Source organism: Streptopelia decaocto (assembly GCF_964273445.1).
Source record: "Streptopelia decaocto genome assembly, chromosome: 2".
Taxonomy (NCBI): Eukaryota; Metazoa; Chordata; class Aves; order Columbiformes; family Columbidae; genus Streptopelia; species Streptopelia decaocto.
This window is the reverse complement of record NC_138655.1, coordinates 118444344-118465781: the sequence shown is the minus strand read 5'-3', so window position 1 is coordinate 118465781 and position 21438 is coordinate 118444344. Positions and strand designations below refer to the sequence as shown.

At 40.9% G+C, this 21438-nt stretch overlaps 1 protein-coding gene across 2 annotated transcripts in view; it reads left to right on the top strand.

The window, feature by feature from the left end:
* The first annotated feature begins 16005 nt into the window (after window positions 1–16005).
* ATP2C1 (ATPase secretory pathway Ca2+ transporting 1) overlaps window positions 16006–21438 on the top strand; it is an 82945-nt gene continuing 77512 nt past the window's right edge. The window contains exons 1-2 of one of the 2 annotated variants that reach the window (XM_082045044.1): window positions 16006–16084; window positions 18120–18170. In XM_082045044.1, the coding sequence (XP_081901170.1) occupies window positions 18165–18170 (6 nt within the window). In that variant the 5' untranslated portion in view covers window positions 16006–16084; window positions 18120–18164. Of the gene's footprint in view, window positions 16085–18119; window positions 18171–21438 lie in introns of those variants that run through there. The other variant, XM_082045040.1, reaches the window with a different exon arrangement.

The window sequence follows — 21438 nt, the reverse complement described above, 5'->3', positions numbered from 1 at the left end:
AAAAAGTGAATGGATTTAAAGCAGAAGGATTTTCTCAGTTCAATCAGGTGCATGGAGTACAAGTTCAGAAGAAAGTATATGAAGCTGTTCAGTAAGCATAAATCCCATGAAGGTGACTTTAATTATGCTCTGGCTGCGTTCAGTGAAGAACAGAACCTGTATCCATGCTGTGACTTTCTTCCTGCTGAAATCATTGAACTATGTCTGCAGCTACAGCAGTCCCTAGTTCAAGTTTTGACACTGTCAGGGTTTGGTCAGAAGAAAGTTAGTCCATGCTGGTGATGTGCCTCTCATCCTCTGAGCAAGAGCCTGCACCTCCCAAGACAGGGTGCATGGGTGCTTATGCTTCCCCCATGACTGAGGACCCCTCTCAGTCATGAAGAGACACCAGAGACCATGTAGCCAAGCTCCAGACTTGGCTGGAGAGGAGCATCTGTCAGCCCCTGCAGCTTAGCCATGCTCTCCTCCCTCTGCTCAAGGAGGTAAGTTCAGTTCAAAAGAGGGTAGGGCTTTTTAATACTGAGGGCTTTTTTGTAACTCCTGTAGACAGATTTTGCTCCCAGCAAAGCCGGTAGTTACTGTCTCCTGGCTAAGACGTATTGTCTGTGCACATGGTTGCACTGGGCTAAGGTCACAGTTCAAGACAGTTTTTCAGCCACTTGTCTTGGGGTGACAGCCTCTGCAGTACTGCCAGGCATACAGCATGAGCGGGCAGAGGTGCCGAGACAAAAACAGTGGCACATTTTCATGCTCTGTCATTGGAGTTAATTCTAGTTAGGCTAAAGTGGCCATGACAAATGCAAAGGGTGCATTTGTGGCTTCAGAGCAATAAAATAGAAAAAAAGAGCAACTTGTGTGTATGTTCTCCTCCTACCATTCCTCCCCTTCTTAAGTTATATACTGTGTAGGTGCTCTTCCAAATAAAAAACTAATAGAAAGGAAAACCTAGCATTTCACTGGGCAATCTTTGGTCAGCATTAATTCAGATATATAAAAGAAGTAAAAAGAGGCACTTAGCAGTGGCTGTTGACCATGCTGAGGTTAATGGAAATGAAATAAACTGCCAAATGCATTGTCATCTTCTTCCTTGTTGCCCAAATCCCCTTCTGAAGCAAACTTCCATGGGTACCTACACAAATGGGTTTGCCTTTCATCATGTTTTGGAAATGTGAGAACTCTGCTGCTTCTGCAGAGCTGAGCTTAGATACAGAAAAGCAAAAACATTGTCATACCAGAAATCTCATTTAAATCATGGATGAGGATTAGAAATAGCCTGGAAATACATTGTGCTCAGTGTTGTGTCCTATAGGCCCTCTAACACTCCTGCCCCGGTACCAAGAATTTACCCCATATGTAGAAATGAGAGGGAAGGGGTTAGCATTCCAGTTATTGAAAAATAGCAGTTTGTCTGCAACAGTGGGAAGAGTTCTGTCTGTGAACCACAAGTAGAGCTAGGGCAAGATTAAGCAATGAAGAGAAAGATACAGGAGACACAACTCTGTAGGAAACCCCATGTCACTAATTCCTGGGCTTACGGAGGTATTCGTGTTGTATGAAACCAAAACTAATTTGGAAGAAAAAAATAAAAATATTTAATGAATCTTCACTCTAAAGCATCTTTGAATAAGAAACAGAGCTGCTGAGGCTCTCAAATTCATATATTGTACTAAAAAGGGCTCAGGAAGCTTTCATTTAAATGATTTTTATGTCAGTGTTTTGGATATTTTTTTCTTTTAAAAAGGTTTATAGATGTATCAGTTGGCTTTATATGAATGACACTTTTTTATTACTAATTTGCAGAGGGATTCAAGATTTATCCATCTCACCCCTGATTAGTATCTGTAAACATTTTAAAGCCTTCTGCAGCACCGTTCTGCTCTGTCAAATCTTCTGACAGTCTGTCCTGCTGATTTAGCACGATTTCACCACATGAGATATGGCAGTGATCCCAGGGACTTAAATGAGTGAGAGAAATGGTTTATAGACTACTTTCTTGAAAAGCACCTAAAGCATGAGAATTGCCTGAAGTTTGGTGTGTTTAGTTTCAGACTGACGTACTGACAGATTTGTTCCCTAGTCATGTGCTAATGGTTTTGGAATGAGAATCACTTGCTCCTGGATGCTTCCACCAAAGCAGCATGTGCAAAATTAACTTCACAAAACTCAGTGAGAGACCATATGGAAGAAGAAAGTGATATTTATTTTAAACAAAGTTGATTTCAGTCACTGACACATTGTGTTATAGATGTCACTCCCTTGCACTCCCACACCATGTACTTAGAAGCATCAAGACACGTGTGATACTTCCATACCTACTTTTCTGTTAATGTTTCATTCAGGCCAAGTTTAGTATTTCTGCCACACAGTGAGTTAAATTGTACTAGCATACATTCCTGACATTAGGTTACACTAGTGCACAGTGCACTTATCTTCTGTGTCTGCGGCTACTTTTAACTTTGGGGATTAAAAAGAGAAAGCGGGAAATTGTAAAGCCAAGCTCTGTTACATGCTAAACATTTCTGTAAGCTGTCAGCAGTGCTTACCAACCACTCCCTGGCACTGAGAGTAGAGCAGGAAGAATGTTTTGCTTTTTGTTTTACAGAACTATGGAAATTCATGGGGAGAAATGTCAGCCCATTTTGAGCTTCAAGTGAAAGTCTGGTAACTCTTTCACCCCAAGGACTAACCTATGTAATTTTCCTCCTTGCTACATTTGATTCCTCTGCCTGAGACCCAGAAATGGCTCCTCTGTATTAGCCACAAGTCAGCTAATGGCCATCTTTGTTCAGTTTTGGGCCCCTCATCATAAAAAGGACATTGAAATACTAGAGAGAGTTCAGAGGAAGGTGACGAGGCTGGTGAGGGGCCTGGAGCACAAGTCTGATGAGGAGCAGCTGAGGGAACTGGGGCTGTTCAGCCTGGAGAAAAGGAGGCTGAGGGGAGACCTTATCGCTGTCTACAACTACCTGCAAGGAGGTTGTAGCATGGAGGGTGTTGCTCTCTTCTCCCAAGTAGCAAGTGATAGGACAAGAGGAAATGGCCTCAAGTTGTGCCAGTGGAGGTTTAGATTGGATATGAGGATAAAGTTCTTCATGGAAAGAGTTGTCAGGCACTGGAACAGGCTGCCCAGGGAAGTGGTGGAGTCACCATCCCTGGAGGTGTTTAAAAGACACGTAGCTGAGGTTCTTAGGGACATGGTTTAGTGCTAGAGTTAGGTTATGGTTGGACTCGATGATCCTGAAGGTCTCTTCCAACCAAAATGATTCTATGATTCTATGATCTTTTCTTGGGCTAAGTCAGCTCCAAACACCTTATGTGTTATGTTATGTTGTGTGATGTGATGTCATGCTATGTTGTTATGTTATTTTACTATGACTATTTAGTCTTCCTGGGTACAAAACCAAAAGGGTGCTCTCAGGTAGTGCCTCCCTGAATACATACTTAAAGTGTCCTTCAATAAAAATCCCAGCTCTCTGCTAAATGAGCTGTTCTTAACAAGATCTGAACCTGCAAGTTCAGCCTCGGAGGGAGCCGAGCCTAGGCGTTAAGCCCAGCCCGGGCATTAAGCCTGGTCCAGGCCTTAAGCCCGGCGCAGCGTTAGGCGCGGCCGAGGCGTTAGGTCCGGGGTGGCCGCTGGGCGGCAGCGCTCCCCCTCCGCACGGCTCCGGCTGGGCGGGCGGATGCTTTGCCGCAACCCAGGGCTCAGGGGCTCCCGTCTGGCTGCGACCTGGCTAAAATACTAAGTATTTTCAATCAAGCGGACCTCTGCTGGAAGCTGAGAGGCTTTGTGTGTTTCGTCTGTTTATTCTGTGTGCAGATTAGAATTTGGGAAGGACTAACAGAGTGGCTAGCACACTTTGGAAGTCCCCAGATTTTATGGAAAGTGGAGACCTTCCAAAAACAATGATAACTCACCATTTCCAGAGCTTTGGCTTCCAATGCCCCACTGGTTCCTGTCTCAGCAGGAAATAATTTTACCAAGGGACAGAGGGGACTGAACAAGCATCTATTGGGAAAAAAAAAAATGCTGAGTATTATGTTGTAAATACATGTGCTTATTAAACTATCCTTTGATGGAGTTTAGAGGCAAAAGATAGCACATAACTGGGGTTGAACATAAAATTGCCAAGCAAAGAATAGCAAGCAGTTCCTGGTTGCTCTGAAATCTGCATCAAATTAAAAGTGGTTCCTCCCTTACAAAGGAAATGATGCTAAGCGTGAACTCTTTGAGAACACAATACGGTTTGGAGAAAGCCTACTGAGATACCTTGGTTGTAAAGCAGAGTCAGCCTGCCTGGCACATGACTGGCAGAAGAATTGGGAAGGCAACATCTGGGGAGGTGATGCGGGGCTGGGAACATCTGTTTGGCCAGTGGTGTTACTTATAGGAATGTCAGGGAAGCAGGCAGTGAAATAATTATGGCTGGTCCCAATAAATGAGTATGACACTTGCCCTCCAGACCCATGTGTGAGAGCAACCACCGTGACACTGGGTTTGTCCCCATGAGAAAAGAGCAAGAACAGAATCGCTGCTCTTCATTATTTCCTCACGTGGACATACAGGACTAAAAATGGTTGCATCTTGCTCTTTCAATAACAGCTTTCCGGCAGAGACAGAAGCAATGATGTTTTATACTGTGTTATCAAACAGTGATATCAAACAGTGCCCTTGCTCTTCCACTCCTACTCTTCCTCACCCAAACACTAAAATATCAGGGAAATCCACTCCTGGCATCTTCTGTCTCACTGAAGCCAGTCATTATGTTTAGCTCTAAATCCCAGTCTGAATACAATATCTGATATTGTCAAAGATTTTGGTTACTCACATTTGAGAGGAAAATGATCGATTCAGGCCCATCTTTAGTGAATAATCTATGACCAGATGCCTGGGATAGTTAGACATACCAGATGCATAATTATGTACATCAGTGCAGTACTAGGTTGTTAGTCATTTTGCTTTATGGTGAAATACAAGGAAGTTTCTGGTTTTGATTAGCTTCTCCATTACCTGTTCTCAGTAAGCAAATTGTTTGCTTTTTATTTTTAGTAGAAATTTGCACGTGTCTTCACCTTCCACACAATCTAGTTACCCAGCCTGCCTTAATGTATCCTGCAACTAATAAATGAGCAGCTGCCATGGCTACTGTAGTCATACAAATACAAAGCAAAGCTCTTCAGATTTAAGGAGTAGCTGGAGGCAGGTAATTAACCACGGTTTCACTCCTTGCACAAAAAGCACGCAGAAAGAAATGCACTGGGCATCCCTATGGGTTTTGCTTTTACAAGCACGTATTTCAAGGATTTCAACATCACTGCCATTTCTGGGTACAGAGACAAAGTAAGAAAGAGCAAGGCTAAGTGCTACTATGCACAACAGAATCCTCTCTAGCAAATCCAGTTATAATTAAGCTGGTGATAATAAAGGGGTCTTAAAAATAATAGCAGATTCATCTTTGGCAAACTTCTTCTCCTGCTTCCCTTCCCCCATTTTCAGGCTTTTCTCCTTCACTCTATTCTCTCCGCTGCTTCAAGAAAAGCACCTCTAATGCATTCAGGAGTGGGAGGGTGTACAGCAAAAGATTTTGCAATTTTTCTGAGCTCTTGGCTTTTTTCATATCGATGCATTGTCGTTTATGCATCTTAATATGCTAATCCTATATTTTTAAAGAATCCCTGATGTTATAGAGCTATTAAAATCACTTTTTTTAACATGCAGGGTAAATCACATTCTCCTATGTAACAGATTACTATTCATCTGTCAGCTCACAGTAAGAAGTCTGATTTCTGCCCACCAACTTCACTGGGAAGTTCTCAGTTGCCTATAATGAGGGTAAAATTGGGTCCAAGAGCGTTAAATTATATCTTCTCCAGCACAGAAGAGCATACCCAGGCTTTCAGCCATATCACTCTATTTGCAAACACCAGTTAAATTCTTTTTTGGTCTCACTGAGCCATGACAACATAATAGTCTCTTAGAGCTATAGACTGGATTTCAGGACAGAAATTGCTGCTACCAGCTACTTTGAATTCTTGTAGAGAGAGGCAAAAATCGAGCCAAGAACTTGCTGCAAACTTCGTCGAGCTGCAGGCCAAGAATTGCAGCCTCTTTGTCTCAATAACCAAAATAAAAAATCAAACCCCAAGCCAGGAAAGCTACTGGTATTGGTTTATTGGAGGAGATTTTCTCTTCCTATCTCTTATGTCTCATTCAGAGCTTACTTTTCCTTATTTCACTTGTCTCTGAAATTCAAGCCATTAATGGTTGCTGTTTAAAGGAAAACAATTTTAAGTTGCTAAAAAATGAAGCTGAAGCTGAAGTTGCATTTTCATTCATACTTTTACTATTCATCTAGTGTATTTGAAAGTGTTTGGGGCTTTGGGCCAAGCATTGGTATAAATCAGGATAAATACTTGGCTGACTTACTTGGGTGTCTTCCTTCAGCAATCTGTTTCTAGCTCACAGTTTGGCTTTCTTTGCAGCTGGGATACCTGCTGCTTTTCCTGCCAGCTTATTTGTGTGTGGTGGGTTTTTTTTTTGTTTTGGTTTGTTTGGTTTTTGTTGTGTTTTTGCTTGGGTTTAGGGTTTTTTTGATTGTTTGTTTGTCTTGTGGTTTTTGTTGGTTTGGTTTTGTTTGTGTTTGGTTGGTTGGTTGTTTTTTCTTTTACATCTTCTTTCTAAAGCTCAAAGTGTTTTGGTGCAGCAGTCTAACATCTTACTTTGTGATTCCTCAACACTATTTCCAGTCAAGAGTTTTCAAGCTTCTTTGGCTTCTGCTTGTGCGATCCACCCGTTTTTTAAAAATGTTGCTTATTGCCCAAGTTATGTAGTTCTCTATAATTCATTTTCTGAGACAACAAATAAGAGTGTGATGATAACTGCTAGTGTTGACTGACAGTGCTATTTATGCCCAGGCTGCATATCTGTTGACTTCAGTGAGGCTGCTAATGAAGGTTTGCAGTCCTCCGCAAGACAGTAAGTGCGTTTCCTTCTTATAGAGGTCCATCTTTTAAAAATCCCTCATCTCTGTTCTCTCCCCATACCCCTCCTGATGCTCCAGCTGTGCTTTCTGTGGCCTTGTGCTTAAGGCATGTTTAAGCCTTGCACAGTGCCCACTGGAGAGGAGAGAGATAGCGGTGACAGCCAGTTCCCACAGCCAGCTGGGGAACTGAGTGCTCAGCTAAAGAGGGGGAATCAACCTCTGTCCTTGGTCTCCACCATCCCCTTCTACACCAGCATCAATAGTGGGAACCAGCTCTGTAGCTGGTAAGAAACTGTAGCTGACAGACTGACTTGATGCCTTCAGAGAGGTTCAGTTCCAGGTGTCCTCTGGGCTTCTGCAGTCTTTAAAAAAGGTTGAGTAGGATATTTTTTTTGTCCTTCTGTTGCTTTTAACTGATTGATGTCTCTTTTAAACTTGGGGACAGTATTCAGGTAACAAGTAAAGTGAAATAGTTCCTTTAGCATCTTTGGAAAATAACACTTTGCAGAGCAGCAGGGAGCAACCTAGATGGAAAATATTCCCATGGGATTTGAATCTTTTGGGCTGATTGTGTTTGCAGCCCTAGATCATTTAGAGAATCTCAGCTCACACGCTGCAGACCACCCGAAAAAAAAAAAAAAAGGCAAAATGAGGAACTAAAAAACTGACATTTACTGTAGTAGCATCCACTGGACGACTAATATAGTCACTTTGAAAAACAGCACATCACAACTCATCCTGGTCAAAACCTGAGTAGTGAAAGAACAGTGAGAGTGAGCTTGGGAAAGGAATCGCATCCTAGCATGAAGCACAGGGCTCCGTGCTGGCAACCTCACTCCAGCTATGAGAGTGGAAAGAGACTTCAGGCTCCTCTTGGGACATAATTTTGCTGTGAAGCAAACTGATGGCAAACATGGACCTGTTGGAGAAGGTCCAGAAGAGGGCCACAAAAATTATCAGAGGGCTGGTATACTTCTCCTGTGAGGACAGGCTGAGAGAGTTGGGGTTGTTCAGCCTAGAGAAGGGAAGGCGCTGGGGAGACCTTACTGCAGCCTTTCAGTACTTAAAAGGGGCCTGTAAGAAAGGTGGGGACAGACTTTTTAACAGGACCTGTTACAATAGTACAAGCGGTCATGGTTTTAAACTAAAAGAGGGGAGATTCAGGATAGACATGAGGAAGAAATGTTTTACACTGAAGGTGGTGAAACACTGGCCCAGGTTGCCCAGAGAGGTGGTAGATGCCCCATCCCTGGAGACATTCAAGGCCAGGCTGGACGGGGCTCTAAGCAACCTGATCTAGTTGAAGATGTCCCTGCTCACTGCAAGGGGGATGGACTAGATGAGCTTTGAAGGTCCTTTCCAGCTCAAATTATTCTGTGATTAACAAATGTGCCTTTGTAAGGAAATGACTCTTCTTTGCATCACAGAGCCAGGCACAATCCTTGTCCTTGTGCTCTTGGAATACAAGGACAGCTTTTGCCTTGTACAAGCGCAATGTTGACCATCTCAGTACATTTGCAGAGGAGCAAGGCACAGGCAAGACCCACTCTCCGCCATGTGCTGCAGCTCAGCTGGCACAGCAGCACTGTATGAAGAAAACATATTTTCTTCCGTCAGTAAAAAGCCCATTGCGTTAGAAGCAGCAGGATGAATTCTGCTGTGCTGCCACTTTAAACTAATTCTATATTGGGGTACACACAAGATAATTTTACCGCAAGGTTTTTGATTCCCACCCTGCAGATGATTCTATTTTCCAGCTGCTGGAAAATATCATGAGCTGATACTGTAATGAACTCTCTCATGTAAGAATTGCCTCATTACCATTAAATGTTGCCAGTTCTTAGATTTGTGTTCTGCTTCATAAATTCCAAAAAGCAGCTCAATGTATTTAGGAGCTATCTCGCTGTTTTAAAAGGAACCAGAGTCTATTCCAGGACCCAAGCCAGATCCCTCACAGTTTAAATGAAGACAGATTGCCAAGATCTTATTTCAAAAGATGAAGAAAAAGTTTTTGCAGAGCAATTTCCTTCTTTTTTTCTTTTTTTTTCCCTTTTTTTTTTCTTTTAAGGAACAAGAACTTGTGCTTTTTGTGTTTTTGAAGAACAGCGAATAAGCCCAGCAAAATTACACTATTGTATGTGCCCATTAGTCAAGTATTAACATTATAATCATTTTTTTCGCTTTGCAGAAGGCAATAAAGGGCCAGAATCCATTCCCCCTGGTTCTACACACCAACTCCATAGGGCTCAATTCACTCCAAACCAAGGTGGAGTTGCTTTGTAGAGACTAATGATGAGGTGTGAAGGATTTTTCCCTTTGGCTGTTTATTTGAATATAATCCAGGTCAATGTTGACCACTTTAGGTCAGCTCTGTGTTGTCTGACTTTTGTAAAACAATGAGAATCTCTTCTAAATCATGATAGGTAGTTACTGCAACTTCTCACTTTTATTGGCAGCCTGAAGTACTGAATAGGAAAAAGAGGCAATTTTCTTTTCTTACCTAGAAAGGTATAGGCAGAGCAGCACAGCAAATATATACTGTTATTCATGTTGCATATGCCCATAAGAAATAGAATGGAATTTGCTACAGGCTGTAAAAGCACTTCAGAAAAATAAATTTGCCAAGGAGAACGTCAGGTTTGAACTGTGTATCTTCCAAATATCTGGGAAATCTGCCTGGGCAACACAAGATGTTGGATCTTTGTGAACGGTGTTACACGCATGGTGGATTTTACTTATAAATCTTTCCCAAAGGAGCCGGAGAATGGAAAAAACCTATAATGCAGTTGGGCATTTGTCAATTTCCGTTAAAAACTGGCTGCTTCCGGCATGTCCAGCAAGATTTAAGCAGATGAAAAGGTCAACTAAACAATGATAGTATATGCACATAAATTAAGACATGAGAGCTTCCAGTAATTTGTTTTATCTATTAAAATGCTGCAGTGATTTTGACTTTGAGAAAGGAAGTGCCTGAGAAGGATCAGAACACAGTATCCCATGGCAAACAACCAAAATTGGATGAGTTCAAAGATGCAAGAGGATATGTATTAGTCTGTTCAAGGGGGAACGTGCAGCTGTGTTCTAATAAAAAGAAATAATTGAATTTATCTCCTAGGGCTATTTCCTTCATAATCTATGCAAGAGAGCACTTTTTAACGCTGTGACTTCTTTTTTTTTTTCCTAATGTTAAAACAAGACCTCGTGTCAAGAACCCCTTATTTTCCAGCTTTAGCCCTGACATTTGGCTATTAGTGTGATCATGACATAGGATCCCTCTTGTACTGCTCCTGGAGAACCGCAAAAGCGTTCAGGACCGCAGACAAGCCTGGAAGGCCACGGCTGGACCTGGACCATGGGTTTCCCATGTGTATTGGGCAGAGGTCTACAGAGAGGGGAAGTGCCAGGTCTGACATGACAGTGCTGGGAGAAACTTCTAATCAAGTTAATGCTTGTACCAGCAAAGCATTGGACTCTATGCAGGGACTTCTTTTATTATCTGAGCCCAAAATGCAATTTTACTTGTCACGTCCTGACAAGAAGTAGTGCACATACAGCACACTGAAATTCCAAGTGAAGGTTTATAAAAAATTCAGCCATTGTACCCTATACAGCCATCTCTTGATGTTCTTCTCAGTTGAAAAAAAAGTGAGTTTTCTTCCACTTTTTCCTTAGAAAACCTGTTAACAATTAGCATTTCTTATTGCAAGAAGGGCTTAAAAATTTGGCATCTGAACATCCTTGCTTTATGGCATGGTGTACTTGAGCAAAAATTTACCCACACACTTCACGAGAGCAGAGTCTATGGAAGGATCAGCTGTAGTACTTTGAAGTGCTATTTGTGCTGTCAGTTCTCCTTCCATACAAGTTTTTAAACCGGTGATTTAAATTAGCCACTGACATTAATCACTCTCAAACCAGTCAGTGAATCAATTCCAAATCTGGCAGCCAGTCAGTGTTGATAAAAGATTTGCTGCACGTATACTCCCAAATTTTATTTGCACAGTATTTTACTGCAAATATTAAAAAAAAAAAAAAATGCAGTTGTCAATTATGAATGAAATTAAAGCAGGATAAACCGAAGAACAAAACTGGTGTATATACCCTCAGCAACCTGCCAGTATGGACAAAGCTACCCATGAGTTGATGTCTAGTACTTATTTGCTAGATCTTCTAGTAAATAATAAATCACGCTTACTTTCTGCAAACAACAGGACCTGTGTTCACCATTTGAGATTCTTTACGTTATTAAGAGCTTGGCAGGGAATTCAGAAACTCAGCTGAAGAAAATATTCAGGAGATCCTATATACTTTATATTAAGATTCCATGCTGTTCTTTCGTACATGTCCCTTCCTATTTTAATAGAAAGATTTTGTAATTTTGTATTAGGCAGGAAAGTCATACTTATCTAATTCTTTGGGGCATTTACACACCGTAAGTATTCTGAAATGAGTAACAGGTATCATAGATTAGTTTGGGTTGGAAGGGACCTCTAAAGATCATCTAGTTCCAACCCCCTGCCATGGGCAGGGACATCTTGAACTAAGATCAGGTTGCTCAGAGCCCCGTCCAGCCTGGCCTTGAATGTCTCCAGGGATGGGACATCCAGAACTTCTCTGGTCAACCTGTGGCAGCGCCTCACTGCCCTCACCACAATAAATTTCTTCTTTATATCCAGTCTAAATCTCTTTTTCACTTTAAAACCTTGCCCCTTGTCCTATCACTACAGGAAGGCTGGAATCTTTTTTACTCAAGTAATGCACACAGTTTGTTGTGTATTTGAGAAAGCAAGACATTTCCATTAGTGCTGTTACACTTTCACAGCTTCTGGAGCTGATGTGCCAAGGTGTAAATTTCTTCTCAGGAGCGGTCTGGCTCAACGTGGGTCCTAAAAGAACCTGTGGCAAAACAAGGGAAGAAATATGAAAGTCTTAAGTGTGAAGAGCAGACAACTAAATCCTAAGCAGCTGGAGACCCCGAGGACAAAATAATCCTATACCTCTTCTGAAGACAGTAACACACAGAAATATGTAACTAAAGCTAGTTACTTTCTAGCCTCAACATGCTTTAAAAAAATTTATATGACGTAGCCAGCAATAACAGGCCATTATCTGATGAAGATGGTGGTACCTTCATTATCTGATGAAGGTGGTGGTATCTTAAGAGCCTCACTGAGTGATGCAGAGCTGGGCCTGCAGTTTACTTGAAAAATGCCAAAAGTCAAGATATCCCTGTGTAGGAAGTCAGTTCCATATCCTCACTGGAAGAGTAGAGGGACGAAAAAGAGGGAAACAAAGTATCTACCATAAAAGAAGAAAATAAGAGAACTCTGCGGTTCAGAAACACAAAACAAAGTATTGATGGCATACCCCTTTCTCCCAGTCCTTTTCTTTATCTGAAATAAACCTTCAAAAAAATACAGCGGATTGCTGAGGCAGGGGGAAAACTCAGGAGAAAAGGGTTTGTGTCCAGGCACAGACCTCGTGCCTTTTCCTTGGAGCTGTAGGGGAAGGGTGGGCATGGAAGTGGGGGACAATGACACAGGCAGGGTTTTATTGCACTATGTCCACTTCAGCTTTGGCCACGGCAGTAGAGACCCTCTCACCTCACACTGTCAGTACAAGAGCCAGAGTCCTGCACACCCTGGGGCAGGTGTGGGTGTTTCAAGAAAGACAAGGACCATCCTGTTCTTGCACGCCATAAAAGTCTCCACAGGAACAGCCAGGTTTGGCTTTAGGTCTTAAAATTATAGGTGGGCTGCTTAAAGTAAAGCTATTCATTAACTGTATAATTCCTTTCTAGAACTAATTTATTCTTTTTCCTTTTTTATTTTTTTAAATTTTTCTTTTTTTTCTTTCTCCAGTAGACACCTCTTCCTCTATTTTTGTGGCATGAAGATAACCTGCAGGGATAAATGGAAACTGAGTTTGTGCCCTTATTTCCACAGTGATTTGGATTGGTGGTGTATCTCTGGAAAATACAGCCATCCTAGCTGCTAGGCAATTTAAATAATAATGTAGACAGTTTCCCCTTATTTATTATGGACTTATTTTCTTTTTCTTAATCTAAACATCAGTTTACACATATATAATCATGTAATGTGATGAAAACATAAATTTCTTCCAATAGTGACTTGTAAAAGTGATATAAAATTTAAAAAGATGAAAAGCAGTCTGGTACACTAAGGAATGTATATGTGCAACATATCTTCTTCATTGCTCTACCCTATACTCTTCAACATGTAAGCTTTATTTTTCTGATTGAAAGACCTGCAGGAACACCACACCTGCACATGTGATTAGCTAAATCTAAGCAAATCTGAACATTAATTGAATAGAATCCTCTGAACTGGTAGACAGCCAAGTCAATTAAACAGTTATCCTGATAAGGAAAGACAAAAATGCTTCTGAAAAGACTTGCCATGGCATAAAGTACCCACCAAGTTAAAACTACAGCAATAAGGAGATTATTCACAGCATTTCATTTTTCATTGCCATTTATTTCCTTATTATTACTGGAATCTCTGTTTGTGATGGAAGTGAAGTTTGGCATTTCATGCTGATTTAAGAGCTCCCTGTGTCACTAAATGACTATATCCCTGTTAAGCAGTCTCACTGTCATTAAGTATAATTGTCCTAAATTAGCACCCATGGAGATGTCCTGGTTAAGACTATCCTAGATAAAGGGTTTGTACTATACCAGCGATTGTATACAAATAATATAATGGTGACAGGGAAAAAAAAAAGGCAAGCAAGTGCAATAGCTAAGAGAAGGAATTTGTAGTTGTTCTTTAGGACAGCAGGCAGGGAAGCATCTCCTCACCAGCATCTCCTGGGACAGGGCAGATTGCTTTTCTCAGCTAAGTCAGCAAAATGATCATGGTCTCTGGGCACTGCTGTTTGATACAGGTGTTTCTCTGAAAGATGCTGTGACTGTTGCAGACCGAGGTTTGGCAGAATCCTCGCTCTTTTGCGGAGTGCTTGGCAATTATCTGCAATGCTGGTGTTTCTCTGGCTTCCTCTGAGCACTGTGCACATGAACACTTTGTCACACAAATTCTTCAAACGATCCTCTCAAGAATTAATTTTGGAAGAACACTTTTTCATTTTTGAGCTGTTATGCTTAATGTCTAATAAGCCTACGGCGTCAAGGCTACCATGATAATTCTGTAGGTCAGACATTTCTTATGAGGAGCAAGGAATAATTTAAAATGGTCATTAGGAGCAGCATGGTCTTGAAGATAGAAATTCTTTTCATTTTATCTACAACTGTAGTTAATTGTGTTACAGTATTCCTTCCAATTTAGTGCTCGTTTCTGGAGTTACTGGGTAAAATAACAAGCTGACATCTGTACCGTATCATATGCTTGACTACCTGTATGCAGAAAGTGGCCAAAGAACAATTTCAGATAACCAAGTGACGTGATGCTTGAGGGAGTTTTCAATGTAATTAATTGGCATCTGGGAACATTAACCTGTTTGCTTAAGAAATATTTTTGCTTAATTGAGGTTCACAAACTAAGGTTACACAGAATGCAAAGCAACCTTTAGTTCAGTCTTGAAGCTTTGCACTGAAGGGTGTTTCAGATAATTATTCGAAAAAATGTTTTTCATATCTAATAATTTGCATCTTAACCATCCTTGATTACTAGCTATTTGCTTATCTTTCATCTTATATCCAGTAAGAAAATTATCTTCCTTTTTTTATGTAAAAGGAAGTGTTGGTCCTTACCTACACACAGAGAATCTCTGAATAACAAATCCTTGCTTCCACTAGTGCTGAAGCATGTTAAATTATTATTACTTCATATTCATGTGCACACAACAAAGGAACATATATTTTAAAACTGTACTGATATAATCTATCTTTCACAGCCTGCTCCAGTCAAAGCACCAGGACTGTGTTAGACGGGAAGGAAGAATGAATTCCAGAAGGAGGAATCTCCAGTGATTGTGCCCCTTCCCAGCCTCTAGACATTCAAACCCAGGTGCCTGCAACCAAGAACTTCACAGCTGATTTTGACAATTAAGAAAAAAGACTAATGGACTTCCTCAGGTAACCAGGCAAGATGAGCTATATTGTCTGGAGAGTAAATGTTTTGCTTTTATAGCACAATATTGCCTCCCAGAGATGACTGTTTATGCTACTTTTACTGCATTGTTACAGGAATAATATTACCATATAGCAAATTGCTTTTTCACCAGCAGCACGTACCTCCCACGTACCACACCTTCATTTACACTTCTTGGCAGCTCTACCGTGGCAGCGCACAGATCCTTGTGCTGGCTTGGCAAACCAGACGGGACGCCTGGGCTTGTGCTGAAGAGTAGAAGGCAGGTGTTGTAACATTTTGCCGCACGATTTCATGTGCTAGTAGCAGGAGCATGTGATCCCTAATTCCTGAGGTACAGCATCACTCTGACTCCCATGCCAAGCCTTTACTGAACAGGCTCAGGCAGCTTCGCAACTGCAAGTCATTTTTCTCTGATACCTATAGATAGGGACTAGAATAATACTGTGAAAATGTCTTTCAGAGCTTGTGAGTAAAGAAGGATCTGGAAATGGGAAAGGCTAGTATCATAATGTCTTATAATGTCATAGTATCATATAATGCTAGTTCCTGGGTATTTGATTTAACATCCTAGTACCACAACATTTCTATAGACTTTTCAGGGGAGTTCTGAGTCATTACAATTGTTTCAGGAGCTAATGACTTCCAATATTTCATTATTTTGTGTTTTGTTTTTAATTATTCCTTGTTTAATTCTCTTTGAAAATGAGTGTTCTTTCCTAGCAAAGAATGAAAGAACATGGGTCATACATGGTTTTTCTATTCTTATTTTGATTTTCTTAAGAAATTTCTGAATGAACGAATCACAGGGGCCACAGTTTGACCAACAGATTACACAGTCAACTCAACCGACCACTAGATTGCTCCATATGTTGCTCAGGGAAGCTGTGTAATTTACATCTCTGAAAGTCTTTGGTTACAAAGCAGACACTTTGAGGAACAGCATACACAAAAGCTAGGACGGAGCAATAATCTACGTCAATGTTTCTCAGCCTTTTTCAGTTGAAGAATAAGCCAAACTTTAAGCAAAGAAAGGTATATTTTATTTAATTTTGTCATAATTGTTTTATTGTGTAATTAACATCATGTGGGCTGAAATGGGATTATACGTGCTTTAGGTTTTTTACTGTGATTTTTATTAATTTCTTCGGTTATACTAACTTTTGGCTGTATATTTTGCTAACATTATGAGGTTTTAAATCATTCGGTAAATGTGCCATCTAAGATCTTATGAGCCAGTGGTGAAAACCTGTTGAGAAGCACTGAACTAGGTAACTTCTGCAGGTACTTTCTGTCCATTTGCTTTACAACTCTTTTGATATCCTGACATTTGCAAGTAGGTGTTCTCCGGCACCCAGCTTGCACCATTCACTCCAGAGTAGTGAGAGTGAGGATGTGAGATCTTCCTCTGCATTCCTCTGGTCATTTTACACTCAACGTTAAGCTACCAGGGCAAACAGAAATGTTTACTGCTGCTGTCTGCAGTTTATTCATCCAAATCTCCTTCTTCCCATGGCCTTTCTTGTAGTAGCTGTTCGTAATTTTTCTAAAAGCAGCAAATTTTGAGGCAAGTCATTTGTCTATAAATTCTCATTTACTTCTACCTGTTTTATTTCTGATGAAAGGTTTTGACTGGCAAAATGAAGTATAATCTGTTTAAAGGCCAGCCTAGATAGATACTGCTCTACAGCTAATATTTTATGAGGTTTTTGTGAACTCTGTGTCAGTATGAATGTCAGCATGGGAAACATATTCAATCTTCCTGCACAGCTGTTTTTGTCAACCTTCTCCTCAATCATTAATAAACAGCTGATAAAGCTCTTAGGGGAACTTGCCGTGATGCATACTGACATTGGTTTGTGCAATGTGTCCCTTCTGTTGCCTAGCAGAGGGTTAATGCTTTAAACTGGCCAGAGAGTTTGAGAAGACTTGGGAAAATTCAGGAGTGGTTACGCAGGTGATAAGAGGTCTGACCTTAGCCCACCATCACGTGTGAAATGAGAAGAACAACTCATTGCACTGGAAGAAAGACCACTATTCTGATTTTGTGATTTGAGCTGAATTTTGTGATTTGTTAATTTTTATTAATAGCTCTGCTGCTCCAGATAGAAACTCTGACTCACAGCCTGGGGGGATGTAAGTGAAGTGAGGGCAAAGAACTCCACACCCACCTGCAAGCTCTGAAGGGAGACTGGAAGTGGGGTAACTTAGTAAATGCTATTCTGGACTAATGCTTTAAAAAGACTGGGCTGAAAACTTTGTCTCAGGAAATTTGAGAAGGGAATTTCCCTTATACTCAGTCCAATCAGAATTTTATGCAGAAGAGGGAGGAATGTAATTTCAGAGTGACTTCCCTGACAGTAGAGACCATATGCCCATGATTTACCTAGAAAGTTATTTTTCTAGTGCCGGGGAATTTCTGGTTTTCATTTCAGTCAAATTACTCTGTGGGTGTTGACAATATTTATTCATAACACATTGCTCTATAGCATAATCTTTGTTTGCTGTGTTTACCTGATGGAAGTGACTCAGTGGGACCGTTGTGCCATTGGATTAATGATATTTAAGGTAAAATGTTTGAATTGTCCTGTAGCTGGAAGAGCATGTGAGCATTGCTGATCGTTGTTCATTGTCGCCATTTTAGAACTTAAAAGATACTGAGGGAGTGCTTCAGTTCTGAAAATACGTATGGTTTTGAGTGAAATAGGATAGCACTCTAAGTGAACTTCTGTATAGGCGTTTTGGGACCTTGAAAATGATATCACAAGAGTCACAAGTGTTTTCCTGTGAATTTATGGCCATGTTCATAAATGGCATCCTATAGTATCCTCATGTAAACCCTTAGAAGCCTGACATGACTTTATTAGAGGTACTTTGGATTTACATCAGAGCAAATTCACTGGAAGTTGTCTTCTGATACCTCCATTTTGAACATTCATGTTATTTTATAATTCAATAAGATAGTTATACAAAGAGGTATTAATGTTGGCTGTAGAAACTAAAGCCTTTTCTTTTCAGCCAAGATGTGGCATGTGCAGTGCTCTTGTAAAATGCCTGTTTTACCTTCTAGTGTATCTTCAGCTTTTGGTAGAGAGGATCACAGCTGAATCTAAGAATGGAGGTAAGGCTCGGTTTTCATGCTTTTCATGGAAAATGCACGTGGTAAACACTCCCGTTACAACTGTGCCTCATCTATGTTACGTGTACATACATACTCATCGCTGGACAAAATACGTGAGGTAATTCTGCAGCAAATAATTCTGCAACAAATAATTCTGCAGCCACAGCAAGTGGCTGAAAGATGGAAGCAAGCACAGCCTGTAAGTTAATAGCAGACATTCAGAATGATTTGGTTTAGATGTTGAATAGCAGATGTAATTTGCAACTATTTATTAGATGCTTAGAGCACTGCAGGTTTGTTTAATATCCCAGCTAGTCAGTGTAACCATTTTGTGGTTACTGAGTGGTAATTTACCAGGAAGATGGGGAAGCAACCAGAAGAATGAGTCCAGGTAGCAGGTCTGGGAGACAAACACGTCTCTTCTGTCTATGTCCTACACCATACGTAGGAAAAGCTCAAATAGCTCAGTTACCAAGCCTTTAATAGTTAAAAAAGGACAGTGGATAGAATTTTTTTTTTTAATATGGCTATTTTATTATCAATATGCAATGAATCAGTGATGGCAAAATCCACTTTATAGAATACCAATGTTCACTTCATCATAGTGGCCATGAGGAGACTGACTGGGTACTGGGACTTAGAGAACTTCTTATTCTTAGGTGAGATTTGGCCTGTATTTCCAGCTGCTACAGCTTCATGTCTTGTAAGAGAACTCCTTGCAAATGCATTGGGTAAATTACGCACAAATACTCTACCTGAGACACAAAAATTATATAAAGACTGCTTTCCTTTTCACTAAAAGTGCTTGTCTCTGTCTTCACAACCTTCTCCTATCTCACACAGTGCAGGTATTTTATTTCCATTAACAGGCACTCTGTGCACCCACTTAATCAAGGGAGTGAAATAATCCAGTACTGTTGAATCAATTCCTGATATAGTAAAAATCAATGCAGAGGTTTCTATATGCACGCTGCCCAGGTGGTTAATTGAAAGTTTAGGCAAATGTTATTTTCTTGCACTGTTAATAATTTTTTGTTAAGTGTGTCATAATACGTTTATTTACAGATTCTAACGTTGTATTGACAGCAGGGAGTACAGTGTGCTTTTTGTGAAGTCAGTCCGAAGACTGTTAGTTAAAGCAGAATCAAGGACTTAGGAAGCAGATATGGACTTAGCTCCCATGAGGTGATAAGTGAAATTGCATTGAGACAACAGAGCAGGAGTTTAGCTTCCTCTGCTCTGGAATGGAGAGATATGAGAAGCAAAAGGGAATAGTAGTAAATCATGGGGTAATGGTATCAGATTATTTCATGGGATGCTCTGGAAAAACAAATGTAAGGAGAATAATATTATGTCTTAAACATGTACTGTAAGCATCCATAGGGTGACTGAGTGACCCGTGTGCTGAATGTGGGCTTTAAATAGAAAAACGGGAAGAGAGGGGTGAGATGCCGTGTCAACTCCAGTAGTGTCACCACTAACTCCACTAGAAACCCTGTCTTGAAATGATCTCCTGAGAGCATGAAACATAACTCTTTATTCTCCCACCCCAAAATCATAGCAGCTCAAGAGCACTCAATGAATTGATTATTCTGCGTACAGGAAGCCCTTGAGGTGACTCTTGCAAGGAAAACCCTGTAATGGAGGCATGAGGAAAATGGGGGCTTCCTTTTTCATCACTGTTTTAAAGCCACTGTTTAGAGCACCACTGGCATCAGCTTTCTGCATCAGATGGGGAAGTGGGTATCTTCTCTTACAAGACAAATTGTTGTTGGAGAGCAGGAACAGCCTGATGTTGCTTGGAGCAGCTCAAGATAGGCTGGACCTGTGTTGTATGCGATGCCTTAAACTGGGCCCTATGGCATATATGCTCATCTAGCGTTGGAAACAAGCTCTCAAGAGTGCTGCTTGAAAACCACTCCTTCAATTGAGTGCATGTAATACCAAGAAAAAATATTTAGGGATGGAGCAAAATTCTCCTGCATTTCAAAAGGCAATGGAACAAAGGTTCCAGCATGCACGTTCCCCTTGCAGAGACACAGGGAAAGATCCCTGTGTTTGATACCAGCACTGGATGATGACAATCTGCTGATGTCCTGATCTGTCCCAGTTCTGCAATGTTACTTCTCAAGTTTTCTCCATAATACATAGAGTTAGAAGGCATTTCTCAGTTATACGCTGCACTGAATAACCCAAATACAGTATTTGTACAGTAATTTTCTTTTCTGACTGGCAAATTGTGTATTGTTTTTCTATCATGAAAACTCGACTGAGTTGGAAACAGCATTTGTGTGTATTCAGTGTATCATATTGACCAGAATGGGGAGAAAGCCAAGAGAAGGCCTTCTCCATAGAAACACAAGGTTACAGTGGGAATGCAGAGTCTTCTCTTGGTGATAAATGGCACAGACACTGTGACTGCTCTGCTTATTTAGTCTCTGGGGGTACCTCTATGCAATCAAATTTTTACTAACATGCCCTTTCCTTTTTAATCAGCTCAACATTTGGCCACCAGATTTTACAAAACCCAAACACGTATCATTTCTTCCCAAGAGTCCTTTTACTAGTATCTCTAAGCCTGCAATGTTATATTTGCATGTGAACACAGTAGTATCGAATCATTCAAAGTGACTGATAGTTCTATAGCTATACCAGATCAAGGTCTGTTTTCAGTTACCCATAAGAATTTAGCAGTTATTTAGCTACATATATATGTAGTGTTTTGCTTTTTAGAGTGATTCATAAAGGTATTCAATAGATGGAGGAAAGCTAGGAAGGAGAACTCATTGCTTCAGAATGCTGTGGGCACCAGCAGTTTATATGGGCTCTTAGAGGAATTAGACAAATTCATGAAAAAAATATTTGTCTGGGCTGTTACACCTAAAGACACCACGTCTGGTGCAGGAAATCCTTGACCTGTAGAAGCTGATGAGAGGACCCTGGGGAAGCAACACTGTTTGCCTGCTCTGCTCTTGGTTCTTCATGCATTTCTACAGGCCATTGCAGGAAGGTCTCAATGGACACGTACTCTGACTGGGCATGGCTACTCTTACAAAATGCTTAAGGCAAACAGTGGGACCTACAAAGGGAACCTCCAGATCTTCTTGTGCTGTAACTTGTTATACAAGAACATGACAATAATCCTTCTGGTTGGCAGAAATGGCTGAGGACAGTCTCTCGCCTTGTGTCAGGGCCCTGAAGGCATCCCCCACCCCTTCTGGGGGTTTGGCTGCCTGGGTTCAGGGCCAGTCTGGTGCCCTTTGGGAGA